At 50.7% G+C, this 19541-nt stretch overlaps 1 protein-coding gene across 5 annotated transcripts in view; it reads right to left on the reverse strand.

The window, feature by feature from the left end:
• The window catches only part of LTBP2 (latent transforming growth factor beta binding protein 2), a 73031-nt gene that overhangs the window by 12315 nt on the left and 41175 nt on the right, over positions 1–19541 (reverse strand). For 2 of the 5 annotated variants that reach the window (XM_058835576.1, XM_058835609.1), the window contains 13 exons: positions 12890–12964; positions 8932–9054; positions 8309–8473; positions 7220–7450; positions 6650–6672; positions 4898–4937; positions 4407–4493; positions 3271–3396; positions 2945–3073; positions 2433–2552; positions 1377–1496; positions 1038–1160; positions 716–841 (listed from right to left, as the gene is read on the reverse strand). In XM_058835576.1, coding sequence (XP_058691559.1) covers positions 716–841; positions 1038–1160; positions 1377–1496; positions 2433–2552; positions 2945–3073; positions 3271–3396; positions 4407–4493; positions 4898–4937; positions 6650–6672; positions 7220–7450; positions 8309–8473; positions 8932–9054; positions 12890–12964 — 1488 coding nt within the window. The remainder of the gene's footprint in view (positions 1–715; positions 842–1037; positions 1161–1376; positions 1497–2432; positions 2553–2944; positions 3074–3270; positions 3397–4406; positions 4494–4897; positions 4938–6649; positions 6673–7219; positions 7451–8308; positions 8474–8931; positions 9055–12889; positions 12965–19541) is intronic. The other 3 variants (XM_058835584.1, XM_058835592.1, XM_058835601.1) reach the window with 3 other exon arrangements.

Genomic DNA, 19541 nt, shown 5'->3' on the forward strand with positions numbered 1-19541 from the left:
CCTTTGCCAGCTCTGCCCTTTCCCTTCCCTTGCTCCAAACAGGGAATTTGCATCAAGCCATCTCAAGCCCAAGATATCCCCCACAATCAGTCATCAGAGAGGGAGTTTTCCTGCTTGTGCTGGAGCAGTTGAGCTGTAAAGCTGGGACTGAGCACTCTCATGTCTCAGCACCGCAACCAACACATCAGTGTTGCTGTTAAGTCTCTGCCAGCATACCTGGCACAGTAGAAACCTTGATCTAAGCTTTCCCTTTTAAACATGTCCAAGTTGTATTAGGGGCTGGGGAAAAATGATGAAACCTGGGTGCCCACAGTCTCTCCATGGGCTGTGAACCCAAGGTTTCTCCTTGTGTTGAAAACCTACATTTGAAGTATATGCTCCCAGGCACACAGTTCTGAACTAAAAGACACACAACTCTCCCAATGCCTCCAAGCCTCCTGTACTCCTCTGGCCTTTGTCAGCATCTTCTAGATCATCATTAGACCATGAGTCCTTCCCCCCATCCCTTCCCTGTGTGAGTAAAATCACCTTCCAGCTGCTCTAAGTGACATCTGCTTGCAGCCTTCCATGCTCTCTGCTGAACAGGAAGCTAAAGAGCTGGAAAAAGATCCTGAGGCTAAAGAAGTCCTCCTGCCCCACCAGTAACCGGCCTACAGCAATATCTCTTCCCTCATTTCCTCCAGCACCCAGTCCTCTGTTCCTGGGGAAGGGATACCTTCACACATGCTGCCATCTCTGGAGACAGCATAGCCGGTGTCACAAGACATGCAGGAATAGGAGCCCTCAGTATTGAGGCAGAGTCCGGAGGGACAGGGAGCCCGGGCTGTGCATTCATCAATGTCTGCATAAACACATGAGGGAGAGTGGGATAAGAGGAAAATGCAGAGCAACCATGACCAGGGGCACATGTGCTGGGGGAACCAGCCAGCATGGTGGTCAGGACTCAGGCAGAGCCAACTGCTATGGGAGAGCCTAGGGAACCTTCTGGATGGAGTGTGTGACACTTCAGAGAGTTTGGACACATGGCTCTGTGGTACCTTGGCAGCTCTTCCCATCAGGTGCCACCTCATAGCCCCGGTAGCAGGAACAGTGGAAGGAGCCATCCAGGTTGACACATCGTCCGTGAGCGCAAGTCCCCTCCACAAGACACTCATCCACATCTGTGTGATACAGAAGAAGACAACATGGCATGTGAGGGTGCTCAGGGCAGTCCCTCCACACAAGCTATGAGTGCAGTGCCCTTCAATGCCCTGGCCAAATAGGCTGGCTGACTGCAGGAGAAGGATACTGCCTGTGCCCCTGCTCCTTTTCAGGCTTACAGGGAGCCCTGTGGTGGGGGACAAGGGTGCTGTCCAGAGACAGCCCAAATTTCTCACCAATACATCTTCCATTCCTGGGCTGGTAGCCAACCCCACAGCTGACACACTTGTAGGATCCTAGTGTATTGACACATCTCCCACTGGGGCAGGAGCTGGGATCCACGCACTCGTTGACATCTGCCAAGAAACACAGTTCTTTCAGGCTCCCTAAGGTAAACACTGCAGCAGTCTCCAATGTATCCTCTCCAGCTGGATCCTCAGAGTTTCCCTCCAGGGCACAGTGATACCAATAGGAGTTGCGATGAGTTTGCCGGGGCTTAGACAAAACAACTTATGGCCCCACCTATCCCTCAGGATCCTACACTCACATCTGAGGGCTGACATAAGTCAGCAGCTAAACTCACTAATGCAGGGTGTTGCCAAGGCCAGGAATGTGCATGGGCAAAGAAAGGGATCAGAGAACATCTGTGCAGGGCTGTCTCATCAGGATGTTTCATAACTATGATTAGGATGCAACCTCCAGCTCAGTTGTTGGCAAGTACTTTCTGGAGGCTGTGTGGGGGAAGCATTCTGTGCATGCCCTGTTTCCTGTACTGCCTCCTAAAATAACCTCCCACTCTGTGATGGAGATGAGCTACTGAGAAAGGGGAATCTTTGATCAAGCACATCACACGTTGACAAGGATGAAAGCTCTGAAGGGCCCAGGTCTTGCCATGTGAATGAGATGCAGTGGGGATGGGTGGCCTAGGTCTCTACAGCCTGCTCTCCCTGCAGTCCACCTGCCAGAATGACAGTTTTGGGACAAAGCCAAGGCAGCATGAAAATATATAGGCATGTCCTTCCATAACAAGAAGCTGGAATGGACTGGTCACTGGGGAACTCCATGGAGAGAAGGGAGAGAATCTTGGGATAACTCCATTCCCTCTGCCCAGGAAAGTCTGTTCCTCCTGCAGTCAAAGGAGAGTCAAAGTCCTTGGGGAGGACACAGGGCAGACAAATGTGGAGGTGTTCTACCTCCCTTACAGGAGGAGACAGAGTGATGAGAAAAGGAAGTGTTCAGCCATGCACAGGGTAGGTTGGAGGGGCAGGGAAACTGGGAGCAGCAAGCTTTACCTTCACACTGTCCTCTGGGGCCCATGGAAAAGCCCTCCTTGCACTGGCAGTGGTAGGAGCCGGGTGTGTTGATGCATCGCTGTCCTCGGCAGATAGAAGGCTGCTCACACTCATCTCGGTCTGCCAACACACAGGGAGACACTCCTGAGTCTTCCCCCACCAGTGTTAGGAAGGCTGGGTACAGGAGAGAACCTGGCTCTACCCAAGGGAACTGGGCTGGGGCTCTCCTCTATCTTCCACCTGCCCTAGCATCCCCCTAGCCATGAAGTAGTGATCAGGGCTGGCATCACAGACTCCTGCCTGGATCATCATGGGCAAGGTCCTATCCCTGAGCCAGCAGGAGACAGTGATTCCCATGGATCAAGCAAGGCTTGTGGGAAGGGAGGATGTGCAGGTGTGCATGTGTGTGCATGAGTGCACATGTATGTGCACATTCATGAGAGAGCGTGAGGGTGAGAGAACAAAGAGGCCCTGGAGAGGTGGCAGCCCTGTGCCAGATGAACACTACTTACCCTCACAGCTTTGCTTGCCCACCGAGACAGCCAGCGTGTACCCAGAGTAGCAGAGGCAAAAATAGGAGCCCACACTATTGATGCAGCGACCTTTTCCAGCACAAGGGTCTTTCAGACACTCATCTTCATCTACGACCAGGCAGGGAAGGAAGACCAGCAGTCACCACCTGCAGCTGCTTGCAGCCCCCTGCCAGCCCCGCAGTGCAGCAGGTGGGCAGGGCCTCAGCAGAGCTGCCAGAAGATCTTCCCTTCCTCAGGCCAGAAGGACTGAATGGGCTGATGAGGCCCAGAAGGCCGAGCAGTCGAACCATCAATTGCCAACCTACCAATGCACTGGTGGCGGCTGTCATCCAAGGTGTAACCAGGGTGGCACAAGCAGCTGTATCCCTCTGGGGTCAGAACACAAGCACCAGCTCCGCAGGAAAGGGGTGAGGAGGCACAGCCACTGACCCCTGTGAGGAGAGAGCACAGGGTTGGGTTCAGCACCATTCTGGTGTCTGCTCTGTGTCCCCAGCACCATACCAGGACGCAGCTTTTTCCCTTCTTGGAGAGTGATGCTGAGCCTGCACCCTGCATGGGGCAGCAGGGAGGACACAGCAGACCCTGCCATCTCCTTGGGCTCCTGTGGCCTGAGCTGGCAGGCCCCAGTGCCGTGTATTGCTCACCTGCACTGCAGCCCCATGCCTCCAACTAGAACTGGCAGCAGAGCCTGGCACCTGTGATAGAGCTCCTTTTGGGGTGGCAGCAGGGCCCCCCCGCCTCGCACCACTCTGCTAAGCCGAGCACAGGCAGCAGTGAAGGGGCAGTCAGGCACCACACACCCCTCGGCATAAAGCCAGCCGGGGGGAGTGAGGGGCAGCCCAACCCCAAACAAAAGGCTATTGAAGAAGACGCATTCCTCAGCAAGGTGCCTCCGCCAGGCCTGCTCCCCAAGGTGCTCCAGCCCCCGGCGCAGGGCAGGGGCCACACTCCCAGACACTTAAGCAACCCTGGAACAACAGGACCCTTGTTTCCGGCGCAGTAAACAAGCCGGCCCGGGAGCCACATGCCTCCCCTCGCTCCCCCTTCCCGATGAGTCAGCTCACGGCCCGGGAGGGGCGCGGGGCCAAAGCCACCCGAGTGGGTGCGTGATTCCCTCGCTCGCTGTGCCGGGCAGGGGAGCTGCAGGCAGGGAAGAGCTCCGAGACACGAGCACTTTGCTCCCCATACAGGTTCGCTCTGGTGACTCCCCACGGATGGCCAGGTTTCCCTGGCTGGCAGCAGCTGGGCCCAGGCTGGGACAAGAGTGGCAGGTCAGAGACCTTTCTTTGGGACGTCACAGGAGGCATGTGGGCAGATTAACAGCCTGTTTCAGGGAGAGAGCCCCTGGGCAGAGCTTAGGACATCATTTCGCTGTAGTACCAGCCAAAGGGAGGTGTGAAATCCCCCCAAGACTGGTGGACACACACACACACACACACACCTGCTGGCACCTGTGTTGGAGCAGCAGCATCCCAGGTGGTAGTGGGGCCAGGCTGGTGAGAACCATGCCAGAACTCCCCTTCCTCTGCTGTGGAAGGAAAAGAGAGGTAAGTCAAGCTACCTGATCCCAGGTAGAGATGCCCACCCAAAGTTTACCTGTGCTGGCTGTCCTGGCAACCACAGCACTAAAAGAGTGCTGGAAGAGGCTGCAGGGTGGTTGCAGCAACTCTAACATCTTATTATTTAACACAGCCTTCTTCACCTTGCTGGACATTCATCACCCCCCCCCCCCCCACATTCCTATAGCCCACATCAGCCACCCAGTGTGATAGGGGTTCTCCAAGCTGCTCACAGCCAGCCCAGCCAGGAGCTTGTCCTGCCTAGCACTGGGGGCTGCCATGCAGAGAAGGCAGCTCCCAGGCTCCCTACTTTCCTCATTGCCCCCTTCTCTTTCCCACAAGTGTACTGCCCTCCCGCCAGCCTGGCACTCACCTCTACGCATGGCAGGCTCTGCAGTGGCATCAGCAGTTCCCTGAGGGACAGAAACATAGAATTCTGCTGCATGGGACTGGGATGCAGCATTCTTGTGACACTTTCCCACCCTTCTCCTGGCTCCTCTTTCTCCCCAGGATGGCCATCCTAGGAGGAGAAGCTGCCCCAGCTGGGTGTGTATTTGGCAAAGCCACTCTGTCCTGAGCACTTCATTCTGGGCAAAACACAGCTTCAGGCCATGCCCTGAGGGCCACCCACAGGGGGGCTGTGCCAGCACACTGTGCAGGCGAGACCGGAACATTGCTGGCAGGCACCTCCTCAATGTGACCAGAAAGGTCATCCAAGCATGGTAGATGTTGCCACCGTCACCAGCAGCTCTGGGGGGCTGAGGACAGCTGTTGCTTTGACCTGCCTCCACAGTGCTCCCTTACCAGAAGAAGTAGAAACTCTCTAGCTCTTACCAGCTAGAAGCTCTCTCAGCATCCCCTCCAGGCAAACCTGTGGTTGCCAAAAGAAATTCTGGAGCACAACCTGAGTCACGAGTCTTTGCTCCATGGAGCTTTCCACAGTGGATGAAGAAAACAGGCAGCTGAACAATATAAGTTCGAGACTTCACATTTGGAAGCTTTGGTTCAAATTTCTGCCCTCTCTTGAGATTTCTCACATGTACTTGAGCGAAGTCACTTCATGTTTATGAAGCAATGACAATGGCAGTGCTGTCCCTTCCCTCAGAAGTGCTGCATGTGTCTGAGGGATGAGCTGACATAGCAAGAGGGCACAGAGAGATATGCTCAGGAGATATATGGCCAAACCTCTACCGACAGCACGGATCAAGAGGCACACATTTTTCAAGTGAAACTGAAATAAAGACACACAGCCCTAGGAGAGCCTAGCAGAAAATTAGTCCCCAGGCTGCTTCCATCAGACAGGCTGAATTCTCACATCTGATGTTGGAGACCTCTGCCCTGACTGCTCCAGTGGTGTTTCTGCCACACCCACCTCAACACAGGGAGAGCTGGCTGTGAGCTGGGCTTCAGCAGGACACTGGCTCCATGAGAGAAGCATGCCCAAAGTTGGCTACAGCAATTCCTCTTATCCTGCTGCCCACCAGCCCTACCGCCAGGCCAGGCTGAGAGTGAGTACTCACACCTCAGCTGTGTAAGTACAGCTGATATTAATTGAAGTTAGCGAAAGCAGAGTAAACTTGAATATGCAGCACAGACCAGAATTTCAACCCAAAATTTTCCTTGATGTCCTTTTGTAGTGGGATAGATCCTTGCTGTAATTCACCCTTTTGCTCTTTGGGACTGAGTTCATAATGGATTATCCCTCCTGTCTAGAGCTTCAATCCCTGTGAGATTCAGTGTAGACATGGCTGGAGCCACAACTCACATACCTGCCTGGCTGAACAGTCAAAGAGTGTAAGCAGGAATAGAATCACAGAATGTTTTGGGTTGGAAGGTACCTTAAAGATCTTCTAGTTCTGACCCCCTGTCATGGGCAGGGACACCTTCTACTAGACCAGGGTGCTCAAAGCCCCATCCAATGTGGTCTTGAAAGCTTCCAGGGCTGAGCCATCCACAACATCTCTGGGCAATCTGTTCCAGTGTCTCACCATCCTCATAGTAAAGACCTTCTTCCTAATATCTAGTCTAAATCTCCACTCTTTTAGTTAATTTGTATGACATCCACCTTCCAGCTCGTCCAGCTACCATGGATGCACTGAGCTGTAGCAAGACAAACCTTACTCACCTGCACAGCAGGAGAAATTTCACCTGGAAAAGGAAACAGTGCATGATGAGTAGAGAGAAGACAGATAGGCATCCTCCTCAAACCTCGACTGCCCTAACTTCACCCCACCTCTAGGACACTGCCATTCAGTCCCTCACATTTATCTGCAAGAGCTTGTTCACAAAGCAAACACACCTGGACTCCTGGCACTGTGCAGACCCCAGGAACTTCTGCTCCAGCAAATACTGGCACAAGCAGTTGGTCACACTGCTCTCCAGCTGGGCTGGACAGAAGCCCAGGGACTGGAGTGCTAGGCTTCCCAGGCAAACCTGAGGTCCTGGTGGAGGCAGCCTGGCCATTCAGCACCAACTGCAAAGATGCAGCTGCAGGAGCCTGAAACCTGAAACTCAACCTTCTCTCCAAAGACTTGAAGACCTCGTGCCTTATGCCTCAGGAACACTACAGTGATACGGATGTAGGGAGCCCTTTTCAGCCAGAGGTCCATCCATGGTATATGGCAGGACCTGAGAAGCTTTCCACCCTTGCTAGGGGCCCTGATGGAGCAGCTTTAAGCAGTAGACCCCACACTACCCTGTCTTGCTGAGGTGCCAGGGTGGAGGAATGCCTCCAGGATGCTGCCACGCAGGCTGTCCTGCAGTTGCTGTCTCCTTCCTGTCCAGTCCAAAGTCCAGTTGCTGTTCTCCCCTTGCTCTTCTAAGCTGAGGGGCAGCTCTTCTGTCTCTGCCTTCCTCATTGACAGTCGGATGTCAGAACTGGAGTAGGTGTAGCCATGTCCTGCTGGGCAAATTTCCTTGAAGGCCTCTGTGAAGGAAAATCAAATCAAAACTTGAGAAAGCAGAGGTTGGAGGCTGGTGGAGGGATCACCTGGCTTACCACACCCAGACATGATAGTAGGACAGTGGAATAAAGGAGTGAAGATGGACAGGCACATATGTGAATGTGGGTGCCAGTTTCCCCAATCCTGTAATTTTCTGTAACTTCTACAGAATTTTCTGTAATACCTTCTTAATAAGGGTTAAATTCTCATAGAAACACATCTGGACTGCAGTGGGTGGATGCTTCAAGCAGAAGGAATGTGCTCACAGAGCAGGGTGGGTTTCTCAAAGGCATTCCCAGACGCCCAGAATGAAATCCCTTCCCATGGTCAGCACTGCTAGAAAGAGATCATGCCACAGGAAGGTCCAAGCTGAGCAAGGGAGCAGATAAAAGCAAACCCAGAGTACCTCGGCACTGAGCACTCTGCACATCACTCAAGATACTCTGCACAAACCACCTGAACATTTTTCTGGTCCCTGAGGAGTTATGTGCTTTTCTTTCCACCCAAGCCCATGCTGAGATACTCAAACTCATCCTCACCTGTCTTTCTTCCCAGAAAAAGATGTAGGAGAGAAACGAGCTGTTTCTCTAAACACAACAACTCTAACGAGCTGTGAATAAAGCCAGGCACAGACATGGCTGTGTTCTCCCTCTGGTACAGAGTGGTTTCCCATCAGGGACCCCTCAATTTTCCCAGTATTATCCAGGTCTGCTTCCTGGGTTCTGAACCCATGTCACAGGACAGCATTTGCACTGCTCAGCTCTGGGTCCCGCAGCTGTCTGTGCTCAGGCAAACCCAAAGCCCAGTCTAACCAGAACAAAGCTGAAGTAGGCACATCTCACCTGAGCCAGGCATGGGGCACTCCTCACAGTTCTCGCCCCATCCCTTGCCGACGCGGCTGCAGCAGCAGATCTGCTGGGTGATGCGGTGCGAGAGGGGGAAGGAGCACACGCCTCCATCTGCTGAGCGGTAACACAGCCCCTGCTCCATCGACACCGCTTTGTCCGCTGAAACACAACAGCCGTGTCAGTGCTGTCCGGAGCTCTCCAAAGAGAGAATGGGGGACACTCAGCTCTCCCCCTTGGCTCTTTCTCTGCCTGTGCCTCCCAGTCTGCCTGAGGGCTCTCCTATCCTCTCTCCAGAATACCCCCTGGCCATCAACCATTGGGCCTTCCCCCAACAGTGTCATCCCCAAGGAAATCCAGCTCATGTGGGAGTTCTCCCATCCCAGCAGGCTGTGTCCTCTCTTGCCACACCACATGCATGTTCTCTTCAGCCTCTGCAGGGACCATGCAATGTCCATGGAGAATGATAATGCATGATTGGGACCCATTCTGCACACAAGTTCAGAACAACCCAACTCAGATACACTCAGAGGAGATGTGAAACACGCTGTAGCTTTCACTCAGCCGTGGGGTCCTGCTCAGATCCCTCCCCAGACCGAGGGGTTCCCTGGAGCACTTACAGATGCAGTGGCTACGGGATGGGTCTAGCATGGTTCCAGGCTTGCAGGTACAACGGAAGCTGCCACGGGTGTTCACACACTCAGCATCTTTGCAGAGGCCCTGCATCAAGCACTCATTGATATCTGTGGAGAGAAGAGAACATTGTGAGATATGAAGAAACAGGGTGAGTTAAACTCCCTACCCAGTGCCTCCCATTAGGGTGCTGTGAACCAAAGGGGTCTCAGCTGGGCTGGTGTCCGAGGCAGCCTCTACACCAAGCAGCACAGTGGGGACCTCTGTGATGACAGTAGTCCCACATCTGCAGAGCTTGCTTGCTGCAGCTGCAGGATGGCTTGTGGATGACTGCTCTTGCTTTTTGGTCCTCGTGGAAAACAGATGTGGCCCCTACAGTGAGCCACTCTGTCAGGGTCACTATTATCATGGCTGTTTGCAAGCCAGGAATGGTAAGTCCTGTCCTTTCTTCTGATTCCTGGTAGAGCTCTCATCCATGGAGGATCCTTGTCGAGAAACTCAGTGCCAGCAGGGAGGGCATTGGCAGATCCGACCCAGAGGCAGAGGGGTGGTGAGCCAGGCTGTGGCTCACTGCACTTTCTTATAAGAACAAAGTGAGCAAGTGGGAAGTCACCATGTTCAAGCCTTGCCTCAAGTTCTGCCTCTGCCCCTGACTCAGCACTCATCAGACACAGTCTTTGTGAAGGAATCTGGGTTTATCCTAGGGAAATGCCAATGAATTCATCCATTTGGCCTACAGTAAAGGCTTTCCTACAGCACCATGTAAGAATGTATGAGCTAAGCCAGACAAAACAGGGGTTGGCAAAAAGTGCATTAAGGGGTCCTCAAGGCAGTTTTCAGATGGAGAGTAAGGAGGAAGGTATCCTCATGGAACAAGGTAGCTTTCTATCTTCACTAAAGAGTTTGGCCCAGAAAAGTTGGAATGCTGATGAAATGTGCTGTGTCAGGAGGCACAAGCAGTGTGGGAAGAGCTGGATGAGACACAGAGCAGCAGGGCTGGGAGCAACCTCGACACCACCCTGAGACAAACCACAGGAACATATACTGCTAGCCAGTATATGGTGGAAGCCATCAGTGAGAAGGTTCTAGGCCACTCACTGCTTACAGGACAGCTCTGAGCTGCCAAGACCAAGAAATACCAATGTGTTGTTGGGCCAAAACCACAGGGCAGTCCCAGTGCCAGTGTACGTGGCTCTGGTGAGACCTCAAGAGCCCTCAGAGCACCCAATGCTCTAGGGACTGTCTCAAGATGGACGGGGTCGAAGACTCAGGAACAGCTTTCCCAGCACTACCTTATTCCTCAGAGCCAAACCACTACTGCTTGTTGGAGGGAGCTGTCTTGTGAGACACACAGCCAGCAAGGACAGCTGAAGTTCTACTTAATGACCTAGAGATCCTCTCCAGTCCTGTGCTCTTAAACTCCCCCATTCATCCCAGCAGCTGCTCCATACACAGTTGAGACATACAAGGGCCATGAAGACCAGCCCAGAAGTTAAGTCAATCAGGGGTAGCAAGGCTGCAGGGATCTGCAGGGATCTGCAGAAGGCCAGGGAGGAGTAGGATTTGGCTGCACAATGTAGTGTTTCCTGCTCTGTACCAAGCACAGGACAGAGCTCATGAGAACAACCAGTGACCAACCCCAAATTTGCTGGGAACTCCACTCAGGAAAGATACGTATGATGAGTCTTGTGGCTCATCCCTGTCACTCCACAGCATGGTCAGAGTCTTACATCGTTCTGACAGATCAACTGGACAAAGTGTTTGACTCTGTATGAACAAAGGGATTGAAGGGATTAGAGTAATGAGAGCACAAAACAAACAAGCACCAAAGGCTAGGCTTTATACACTTATTTTAAAGCAGGGCCACATCCAGGCCTCACCCCAACCCGCTCTATTCTGCCATCAGCCACAGCAGAAGTCCCCACTGGGAATAGAAGCAGGCAGGTACCCTCAGAGCTACACACTCCTACCCCTGCAGCATGCCAGGGCTAGGGGTAGCCCACAGCTAGGGACCACAAACTGAGAGCCATATGCTGTCTCAGCTGCTTTTTGCCACCCCACACAAGCCTGCCAGTGCTCCTCAGAAACAGCCACACTGAGTCAGGCAGGGGGAAAGGTGCAGTCTGGTTTACCCCAGTGCTTGGTCAGCAGAAAGGACTCGGGTCAGCAACAGACCAAATACACATGTGGACTTCTAGTTCTCATGGACACTGAGGTGCCAGTGTGTGTGTCATGTGATGACTGCATGCACACCTCCCTATGCCTGAGCCTCCAAGACCTCTTTTCCTCATGTTTCCTCCAATTTGGTTCCTCAAATTTTCTCTTCCAGTGCCATCCTTCCTGCTAGTCCCAGCAGCATTGGGAGGATCCCTGGCTGGGTCTGACAGGCACTCTCAACTCAGACTCCTTGCAGCTTTGTTCTGCTCAATAGGATACAGTAAGGAAAGGAAAAGAGATCCTGCAAAGGTGAACAATTTGTTCCTCTGCTGGAAGGCACTAGAGACAACCCTTTCCATCCTCACCAAACAGAGGAAAGTGGGCTTCTGCCAGGGTCCTCCTCCAGTCACAGTTCTTTAACAATAGCCTGCAAAGCCAGGTAGTCTCCACTCCTACCTGGGATGGCAAAAGAAGGACCCACGTAGCCTCTCCTACATCTGTCTGCCAAATGGCTCACTCTGGGCCCCAAAGTGAGGTGCTAAGGCTTCCTGACACACCTGCTGCTGCAACAGTAGAGATGGGAGTACATCTTGAAGCAGTAGTGTCTGAAGAACAGAACTTCTCCAGTCCATTTTACAAAGGAGTATCCAGAGGCACAAATCTCTGGTTCATGCTTTTTTCTGTGCAAAAACATCTTCATAGCCAAATCCACACTGTCATCTCCCTCTGCTCCTCCCTGATCCACAGGGGACAGAAATCCAGAGCAGGCACTGCAGATCTCCACATTCTGACATGAATTCCTCCAAATCCTTTGTTCCTCCGACTTGTATTTGATGTCTCTGGGTAGAGACATCACACATAATCACAGCACTGTCTGTGGCCACATAAGGGATGAGATCTGAGCACAATCTGAATAGTTGTTGTGTTGTTAAAAGTTTTCCCTCAGGACAATGTGGGGAGGTTGAATCATTAATTAAGTAAGCATGGTGGAAAGTCCCAGCTAAAAGAGATGAGTCACTGGATTGCCAGCCCTGGGTTTGCTCCCTGCTGCATCTGTGAGATGACACCTCTCAGCTTATCAGGGATCACAAGAAGGGAACAATAAAATTCCTCTTTAGTCAGAGCACAGAAAAACACAAGCAGTGTAGGTCCAAGAAATGCCAGATAAACATGAACCAGACTGAAAAGGGATTGAACAAGATTGAAAAGGGAAGAGATTGAAAAGAGAAGAGACTCCTCCTCATATGGAGCCAAGGGACCATGGAAGCGAGAAATGAATCAATCCTGGCAGCATAGGGCAGTCAGGGAAGCCTAGCAGCATGAACAAGTGACACAGTCAGAACAGAAGGCATCTCTTTTATGGCACTCTCCCCCTTGTAAATGTTCGAATTGGCACTCTCCTACTTGTAAATGAACAAATGAACAAGCTGATAACCTTCACTAATATTTTTAGGCAACAGAATTCCTGTTGCTTCAGACCATGGAAGAAGTGTTTTTACACTCACACTTAGCAGAGCACAAACACAGGTCCTTACTGGGGCAGTAGGACTTAACAGGGGCATTTTCTTGTACTGGCCCAACTATGTGCTCACTGTGCTTGTCAGCTGAGTCATGTAGTCCTGTGTTACCTGGTTTTCTTTCATTCTTGATGAAAACATGGAGATTTTTACAAGTCACATTCTTTGCAGAGCTATACTAGGAATTTAGATAAATGTATTTAGTGTAGATAATTTCAGCTCTGATAGGGGACGTGAGAGGGAGAGAGACAGATGAAAGCAGCATCCTTACCTTGGCAGTGGCTCCGGTTCAGCCTTTTGTATCCCTGGGGACACTCCACCTGTCCATTCTCAATCACAGGGTGTGCTGGGGGAAAAAAAACAAACAGTGTGGGACACTGACAATAGAGCCAGCCACCAGCATCCTCCCTTCTCTGCCTTCCTTCCAGAGGGGAAAGGGACCCTAGGCCTGCCTTGGATGAGCTTTTGATGACTCCCAGGACAGAGGGAAAGGTAAGAGCAGCCACGTTATCCATGCAGTGTCTTCTGCTTCTTGGCAAGTGCCAAACTGGTGACCCAGAGGAGCTGTCTGTGCCTCATATCTATCACTGTATCACTTTATCTCCTTCTAGGTCATTGGGATAGCCAGGTGGCACATGACAAGGGGGATCAGAGTGAAAGGAATGGCTGAGGTTCTTGACAAGGTGCTTAAATAACAGCTCAGGCGCTGTTTATTACATTTCTTTTTATACTGCATGTGATTCCCTGCCCAAATCCCTCTCAGCAAAGAAAAATTCAGATTTCTGCTTAAAATAGTTTTGTGGGTTTCAAAATGTTCTATAACATGCACAATTAAACCTCTCCAAATTTTTTAAAGGCAAGTAAAATGTGGCCCATAAATTCCTCGGAAGCCAAATTTAGGCACTGAATTTTGGAGCAAGGAAAAGGGAATCTGAATGGATGGGCTGGGAAGTGAGTAAGCATGGGGTGGGGTAGGAAGAAGGGTACTTTGCCTAAGGTTGGGATTTTCCCAGGGTGGAGTTTCTTCTTAATTTTCTGGATCTTTTGCTTGGGAACAAGGAGTGCATGCAACAGCTAAGTGACTGCCCAGCCATATTACAAGGACTCTTAATTTCTCCTGCCTGGCATTAGTAGCTCACTCCTTGGTGTCACGCATAGAAATCCCTCCATGGCAATAGTCATATCGAGGGCCTGGCAGATTTCTTACACATTGCAGCTCTCAAGAACCAGGGACAAATTGAGACAATCGTTACAGTAGGAGACACTTGGCAAGAGCCTGCAATGTTTAAGAATACATTCTGGGGGCAGAAAGCAGGCACATCCATAACTCTTTGTCCTGAACACTTGAGCTCTATGAAGCAATTTAAAGCCATTCTAGGACAGTTCTTGAAAGGCAAAAGTTCGAGACCAGCCTCCTAAGATTAAAGGTGCTTAGGAAATAAAAGACAGGAGAACACATCATTACCAGCCTGTACCAGGAAAGAGAATAGAAAACCTGGTTTTCTCAGGTATATTAAAAGAAGCTACAAGGTTTTCTATGTGTACATTGATCCTCAGCAGCTGAGTGAATGACAAAGACAAAAAAAAATCTATTTACCCTCTCCAACAGTTCAGTCACAAATTGTAGGGAGCAGGTGCTATCAAATATCTGGATGTTAGGGACAAGGGAGTTCCTTGTGATACTGGGAATCCCTGGGTACCTTTCCAACCTTCTGGGAATATAAAAAAGCCTCTCACCACCCCAGTGGGATTTGAGGTCCTCCCACACCACAGCTTGTGGGCTCGGGGCTGCCGACAGGCATTAACTGTGCTTGGAAGCATCTGTCAACCTCAGCACAATGTGATAACAGACACTCAAATGAAGCACCATTGTTATGTGCAAGCCCTCTGAGCGGAAGCCAAGTGTGCTGGAGATCAAACAGTGATGACGAGTCAGAGCCATGCTCCCCCTCTGAAAAGCCTTTGCAGAGAAACAGATTCTGCAGCATCCCCACAACAGATGCTGCTGGGGAGAGGGCAAGACAGAAGATGCCAGTGATGGGCAAATGAGTTGCAGGTCTGTGCCACCCTAACACTTATAAAACTCCAGTTTGCAGAAACCTCACTACTTCAGCAAATCACTCGTGAAGCTATGGACAAATGTCTTAACTCTGCAAAGAAACCCATGTTCCCTGGAAAGAATAATTGTAATGTAATGTGAGCAGATCTCTCTGTACTAAGGGGGAACCAAGAGAGTTTTGAAGTATTGGATGGAGGCTGCTCTCTTTCTGCCAGGACTTGTCCACAAGGGAAGACAGTATGTGGCTTCAGGAGGATATAAGCTATTAACTCTCAGCTGTGTGCTTGGTTTCTTGAGTAGAGGATTATTTCCTTTCACAGGCTCAGATGTTGCTGAACAACAGCAGAGATGGCCAAAACCTCCTGAAAAACACAGCCTAGGACACCTAGGTTTCCTGCAAAGGGGATCAGCATCCAGCCTTCTCTCATGCAGCTGGTAGGAGGCTATTCTTTTAGAACCCACCAAAAGGAAAAAGCTAATCTGATGATCAGAGAGGGCAAAAATCTGTCACATCCAGAGGTGAAGATGCCTCAGTCTCCTGTGTCTGTCTACACTCTCTCCAAGAAGGGTTTTCCCAGAGCCTGAGGCTAGAGATGGAGCAGCTGAGTTGCATCTGTCAGGCAGACAGATTTCAGTCTTGCTGAGGGCAGGGAGCCCTGGTTCCTGATTCAAGAGTATGATTTCAGAACCTTGCCTCATGGGCACTTCAGCCCTGAGGACACTGTACCAAACCAATGTGGTCACCAAGTATCTGCACATTAGGAGTCTATCTTGGCTCTCCTCATTGCTTCCTCTAGCTCTCTGCAAGCTCTGCAGGCACTGGGCATCTCTGTCAGGGCTGGGATCACACAAAGGAACATGCATGCAAAAAGCTCACAGGCTCAGAAAGGAGGTGAGTGCAAGGCAGCCACAGCCCAGGACTCCCACCAGCATCTTTGTCCCCAGCTAGAATAATACTCAAGTAGATCATAATATGAAAGGAAATGAATACATGGAAACTGGGCAGAGGGATTTTGTCACCTAGCAGGATGATCTTTAAGCAATTAGGGTAATTTTTCATCAGTTCCCAGGAGAACAGATTCTACCCAATGGCCCTGGCTCCCCAAACACTATCTGGAGAAACTCAGGATGGTGGTGAAGTGGAAAACTTCTCCTAGTGGTGGTAACCACAAGGGTGTGAAGTAAGACAATGTCTGTTGAATGAGATATTACACTACATTAGTCCATACAATATCACTGTTAAAATGGGAAGAAGCAAGCCTGCGGGCAGATAAGAACTGAGGAAATGCCTATTTCCTGAAAGCTAGCCTATTTGACTGTTTCCATCTACCATACTAAAGACATCAACTCACTGAGAAACTTTGCGGGTAGCTGTGGTGCCTCTGCTAGTCCTAGGTTTTCCAGCACCTGGGAGGTGAAAGGAGCAAGACTGAATGGTCTCATGACATCTGCAGAAATAGGAGTGGTGGACTCAGTCAAGCCTCAGCCTGGTTTAGTGTGAAGAGAAGATCAGTCTTCACTGCAGAGAGGACCTGAGCTGCTGAGCTCACTGGCAGAGGAGCAGAGCATCTTGGACCCCACAGCAGCCTCCAGAGATGTATTAGAGGTGCCACACCAAGAAGTAGGCTGTGGCTGTGGGGATCACCTGAGTTCTAAGGCAGAAGACACACAAGGGAAAGAAACAAATCCTTCTGCCCAGGTGTGTCATGACTGCTTTCCTCTGGATGGTCTGTGGTAAGGAGGCTCCAGCAAGACTTCCTCCAATGCCCCAACAAGGGTTATGGTAGTAGTGGTGGGGATGGCATGCCTCAGTGCTACATGTGTGATACAAAGTCCTCTGGCTCTACTCATGACCAATGAAGATCTTGAAGGTGCAAACGATGCTCATAGGAAAAAGACTCTGATAATTCCTTTTTGCCATTTGGTATTTCAACAGAGAGATCCTCATTCTGCTCCCAAGGTGGCTTCCAACTCCAACAAGATACCTTGTACCTAAAAACCCCCAGTTCTCTAACACTGTGCTGCTGTGTGTGTGCTGCTACAACAATGCTGTATGTGAATGATGAGCAAAACAAGCACTGTGCAGAATAAAGCAGGCCTGAAAATGCTGTGCTTTCCCAGGTTAAGCATTGCTTTCTGTGGTACTGGCACAACCTTGCAGAGGTTTCAGCTTCTTTCCCCAACTTCAGCCTTTCCTTACTGTTCCACACAGACTCTCTGTGGTACATGGCAACAGTGGCCTCCATAGCTTCCTTCCCATTTATCCAGGGATTTTTTTCCTGTATCCTACCCCATCTGTCCACAGGAGCAGGCCAGGAGGTTGATTTTTCAAGGGGCTTTCTGCAGCAGTGTCAATGCCTGCAGGCAGAGCGCAGGGAGTGTGAGGCTTGCAGAGCCACTCGGCGTTTCTGACGATGATGACGGCTCCATGGGTGAGCTGCCACCCCTCTCACAGTGGGAGGTCTGTTAGGGGAGTGCTGCGGATGCCAAGCCAGACATTACAAGATCCAACTTTCCAGTGAAATTCAGACTTTCCTTTAGGACAAAAAACTTGAAAAAACACGTGGAGTGGGAATAAAAACAAAACAATAGCCTTCAAAGACTTGTTTCTTAATGTAGTTAAAACCCACAGCAGGAAAGAAAGCAGCCCAGGAAGATCTGCAGTGAGCACAATGAGTGGGTGCACAGCCCAGCCCATGCTGCAGTTGGAAATAAGGGACAGGGGGCACTGAAAAATCAGGACCTGGAAATAGCAGGTTTACTCCTGCACCCAGAAAGTCCACCATTTGCACAGAAGGGTGAGACTTGTAGCTTCTGGCAGTACTGGGGATGGTGTCCACTGATATGGGTGTTCTCCTGGAATGCTGCTGGTTCCAGAGGTGTGTGTGGTCTCCACAGATGGGGCGGAGGCAGAAGAGCAGAGCTGTGATCCCCTCTGGACAGAACTCTCTGCTACCAGTTTCCTTTATCCCCATGTGCCTGAGAAGGGCCAAGGCTTTGGGAAAACCAGTATCCAAATCCACACCTGCCATCGGGTACATGTTGACGTGCAGCTCTTAATTTCCACAGATCATCTCTTAATATTGTTCCAGCACATTCTTTCCACAGACCGCTGTATCCCCCAAAGTAACACATGGCCTGGCAGGTAAGCTCTGCCCAGCAGTGTAACTGCTACTAGCTCTGCATCCTGAGCTTGCCACAGGACAAGACATTGCTTCAGTGCAGGTTCCTCACCAGCACCACTCAACTATTGTGCTGGTTCCTGAGCTCCCTTTCAGCCACATCCTAGTGTTTCCTCTACTTCAGCTGCTTCATCAGCCTCTAATTCCCTTTTCCTACTATCAGTCTTCTCCAGGTTTTACTTTCCAGCTCCTGTTTCCCCCTACCCTTCTGTTCTAGCCTTTCACTGTGTGCTCCACTGCTTTCTCCAAGCACTAAGGACGCAGGAGCGTCATTGAATGTCTTCACCTGATATATCCTATCTTGCAACACAACAGATTTCATGCACTAAATTCTGTCCAGAGCTGAAGTACTGCAGTCACATGGCAGCATGCAGGTGTCCTGACACCCTCCAGGGCTGTGCCTCTGGCTCATCTCTTTCTTTAATGGATCAGGCAACAACCAGCTTTTACTACAACAGCTCATGGAGCAAGCTCTTGGCTCTCCCCCTTCTCCCAGGGCTGTCTCTGACATATCATGGGGGTTCTGTCTTTAGTTCTCACTTGCATGAGCAACAGCAGCTCCCAGGAACTTCTACTACAGCCAGCTGCAGCACCCATCTCTGTTCCCACATCTCTGAAAACTCTTAACAATGTAGCAGCAAACCACACAGCCCAAGGGTGGCCTAAGGAAATATCTAAGACAAAAGTAACACTCACTACAGAGACTCCTGGCCAGGTCAACCTTTAATTTTGAACTCAGCTTTTAGCGTGGTCTCATTAGGATGCAGACAAAGCATTTGAGCGCCTTGGCTTTTCTGCTGCTGAGCAAAACAAAAAATAGCGAGGATTGGTCATGGTAAGTTTGCTCGGACAGATGCCTGCCTCCTATTCTTCTTCTCTGATGTCTTTCCGCACACAAACACGTACCAAACATGAAAGCTGCAGACGATGGAGACATCCGGACGTATCCAGACTCTACTAACAATCAGTGTCTCGGGCAGACAGTCAATCCAAACAAGTTCCCCATTTGTCTAGCTCTTGCCTGGCTGCACTTCTGTACGTTTGTAAGTGTTTACACTGAACTAGCTTCTGCCATTTCTGTCTCTAGTTGCTGGAATTAAATTCCCAGTGCTGTCAAGTCTGCTCTGGTGCATGCTTCCCTGGGACACATGAGAGCAATGAGTTCTCTCTGAAGCTCACAGTACTAAGAAGAAAGCTGGAAACATACACTGGACATGTTATCTCTGTGCACAAGACACCAGATCACTGAACTACAGCCCAGTGACTTTGACTGAGCACACCACAGGCCAGCAAGACCAGAAGACAGAAGGAATGTGAGTGTGGAATGTGGTCTACAGGCAGGAAGTACACGGAACAATGCCTCCCCACTGGCATGGAACTGGAAACCCTGGCAGACAAGGCACAAGGCAACAAGAGGTCACAGTGCTTGGCAGCCCTGTTAAAGAACTAAGGTCACTGAGAAAGAACTGTTTCCTTGACTCCACTCTGGGGTCAGCTATCTTGTGTACGAAGACAACATGCCAGAGAAAGGCATGCCATCCACCTGGACTTCTCACTCCGCAACACCTGGGCTCCCTTAGGCTGCCTCCATCATGTGTCTGCCTTACAGCTCCTTGCACCAGAGGTGGACAAAGCAGAAAGATACTTGTATAACACTGAACAGGTTGAAAAAGGCTCCTTCA

The sequence above is a fragment of the Poecile atricapillus genome, chromosome 1 (genome assembly GCF_030490865.1).
Source record: "Poecile atricapillus isolate bPoeAtr1 chromosome 1, bPoeAtr1.hap1, whole genome shotgun sequence".
Classification (NCBI taxonomy): Eukaryota; Metazoa; Chordata; class Aves; order Passeriformes; family Paridae; genus Poecile; species Poecile atricapillus.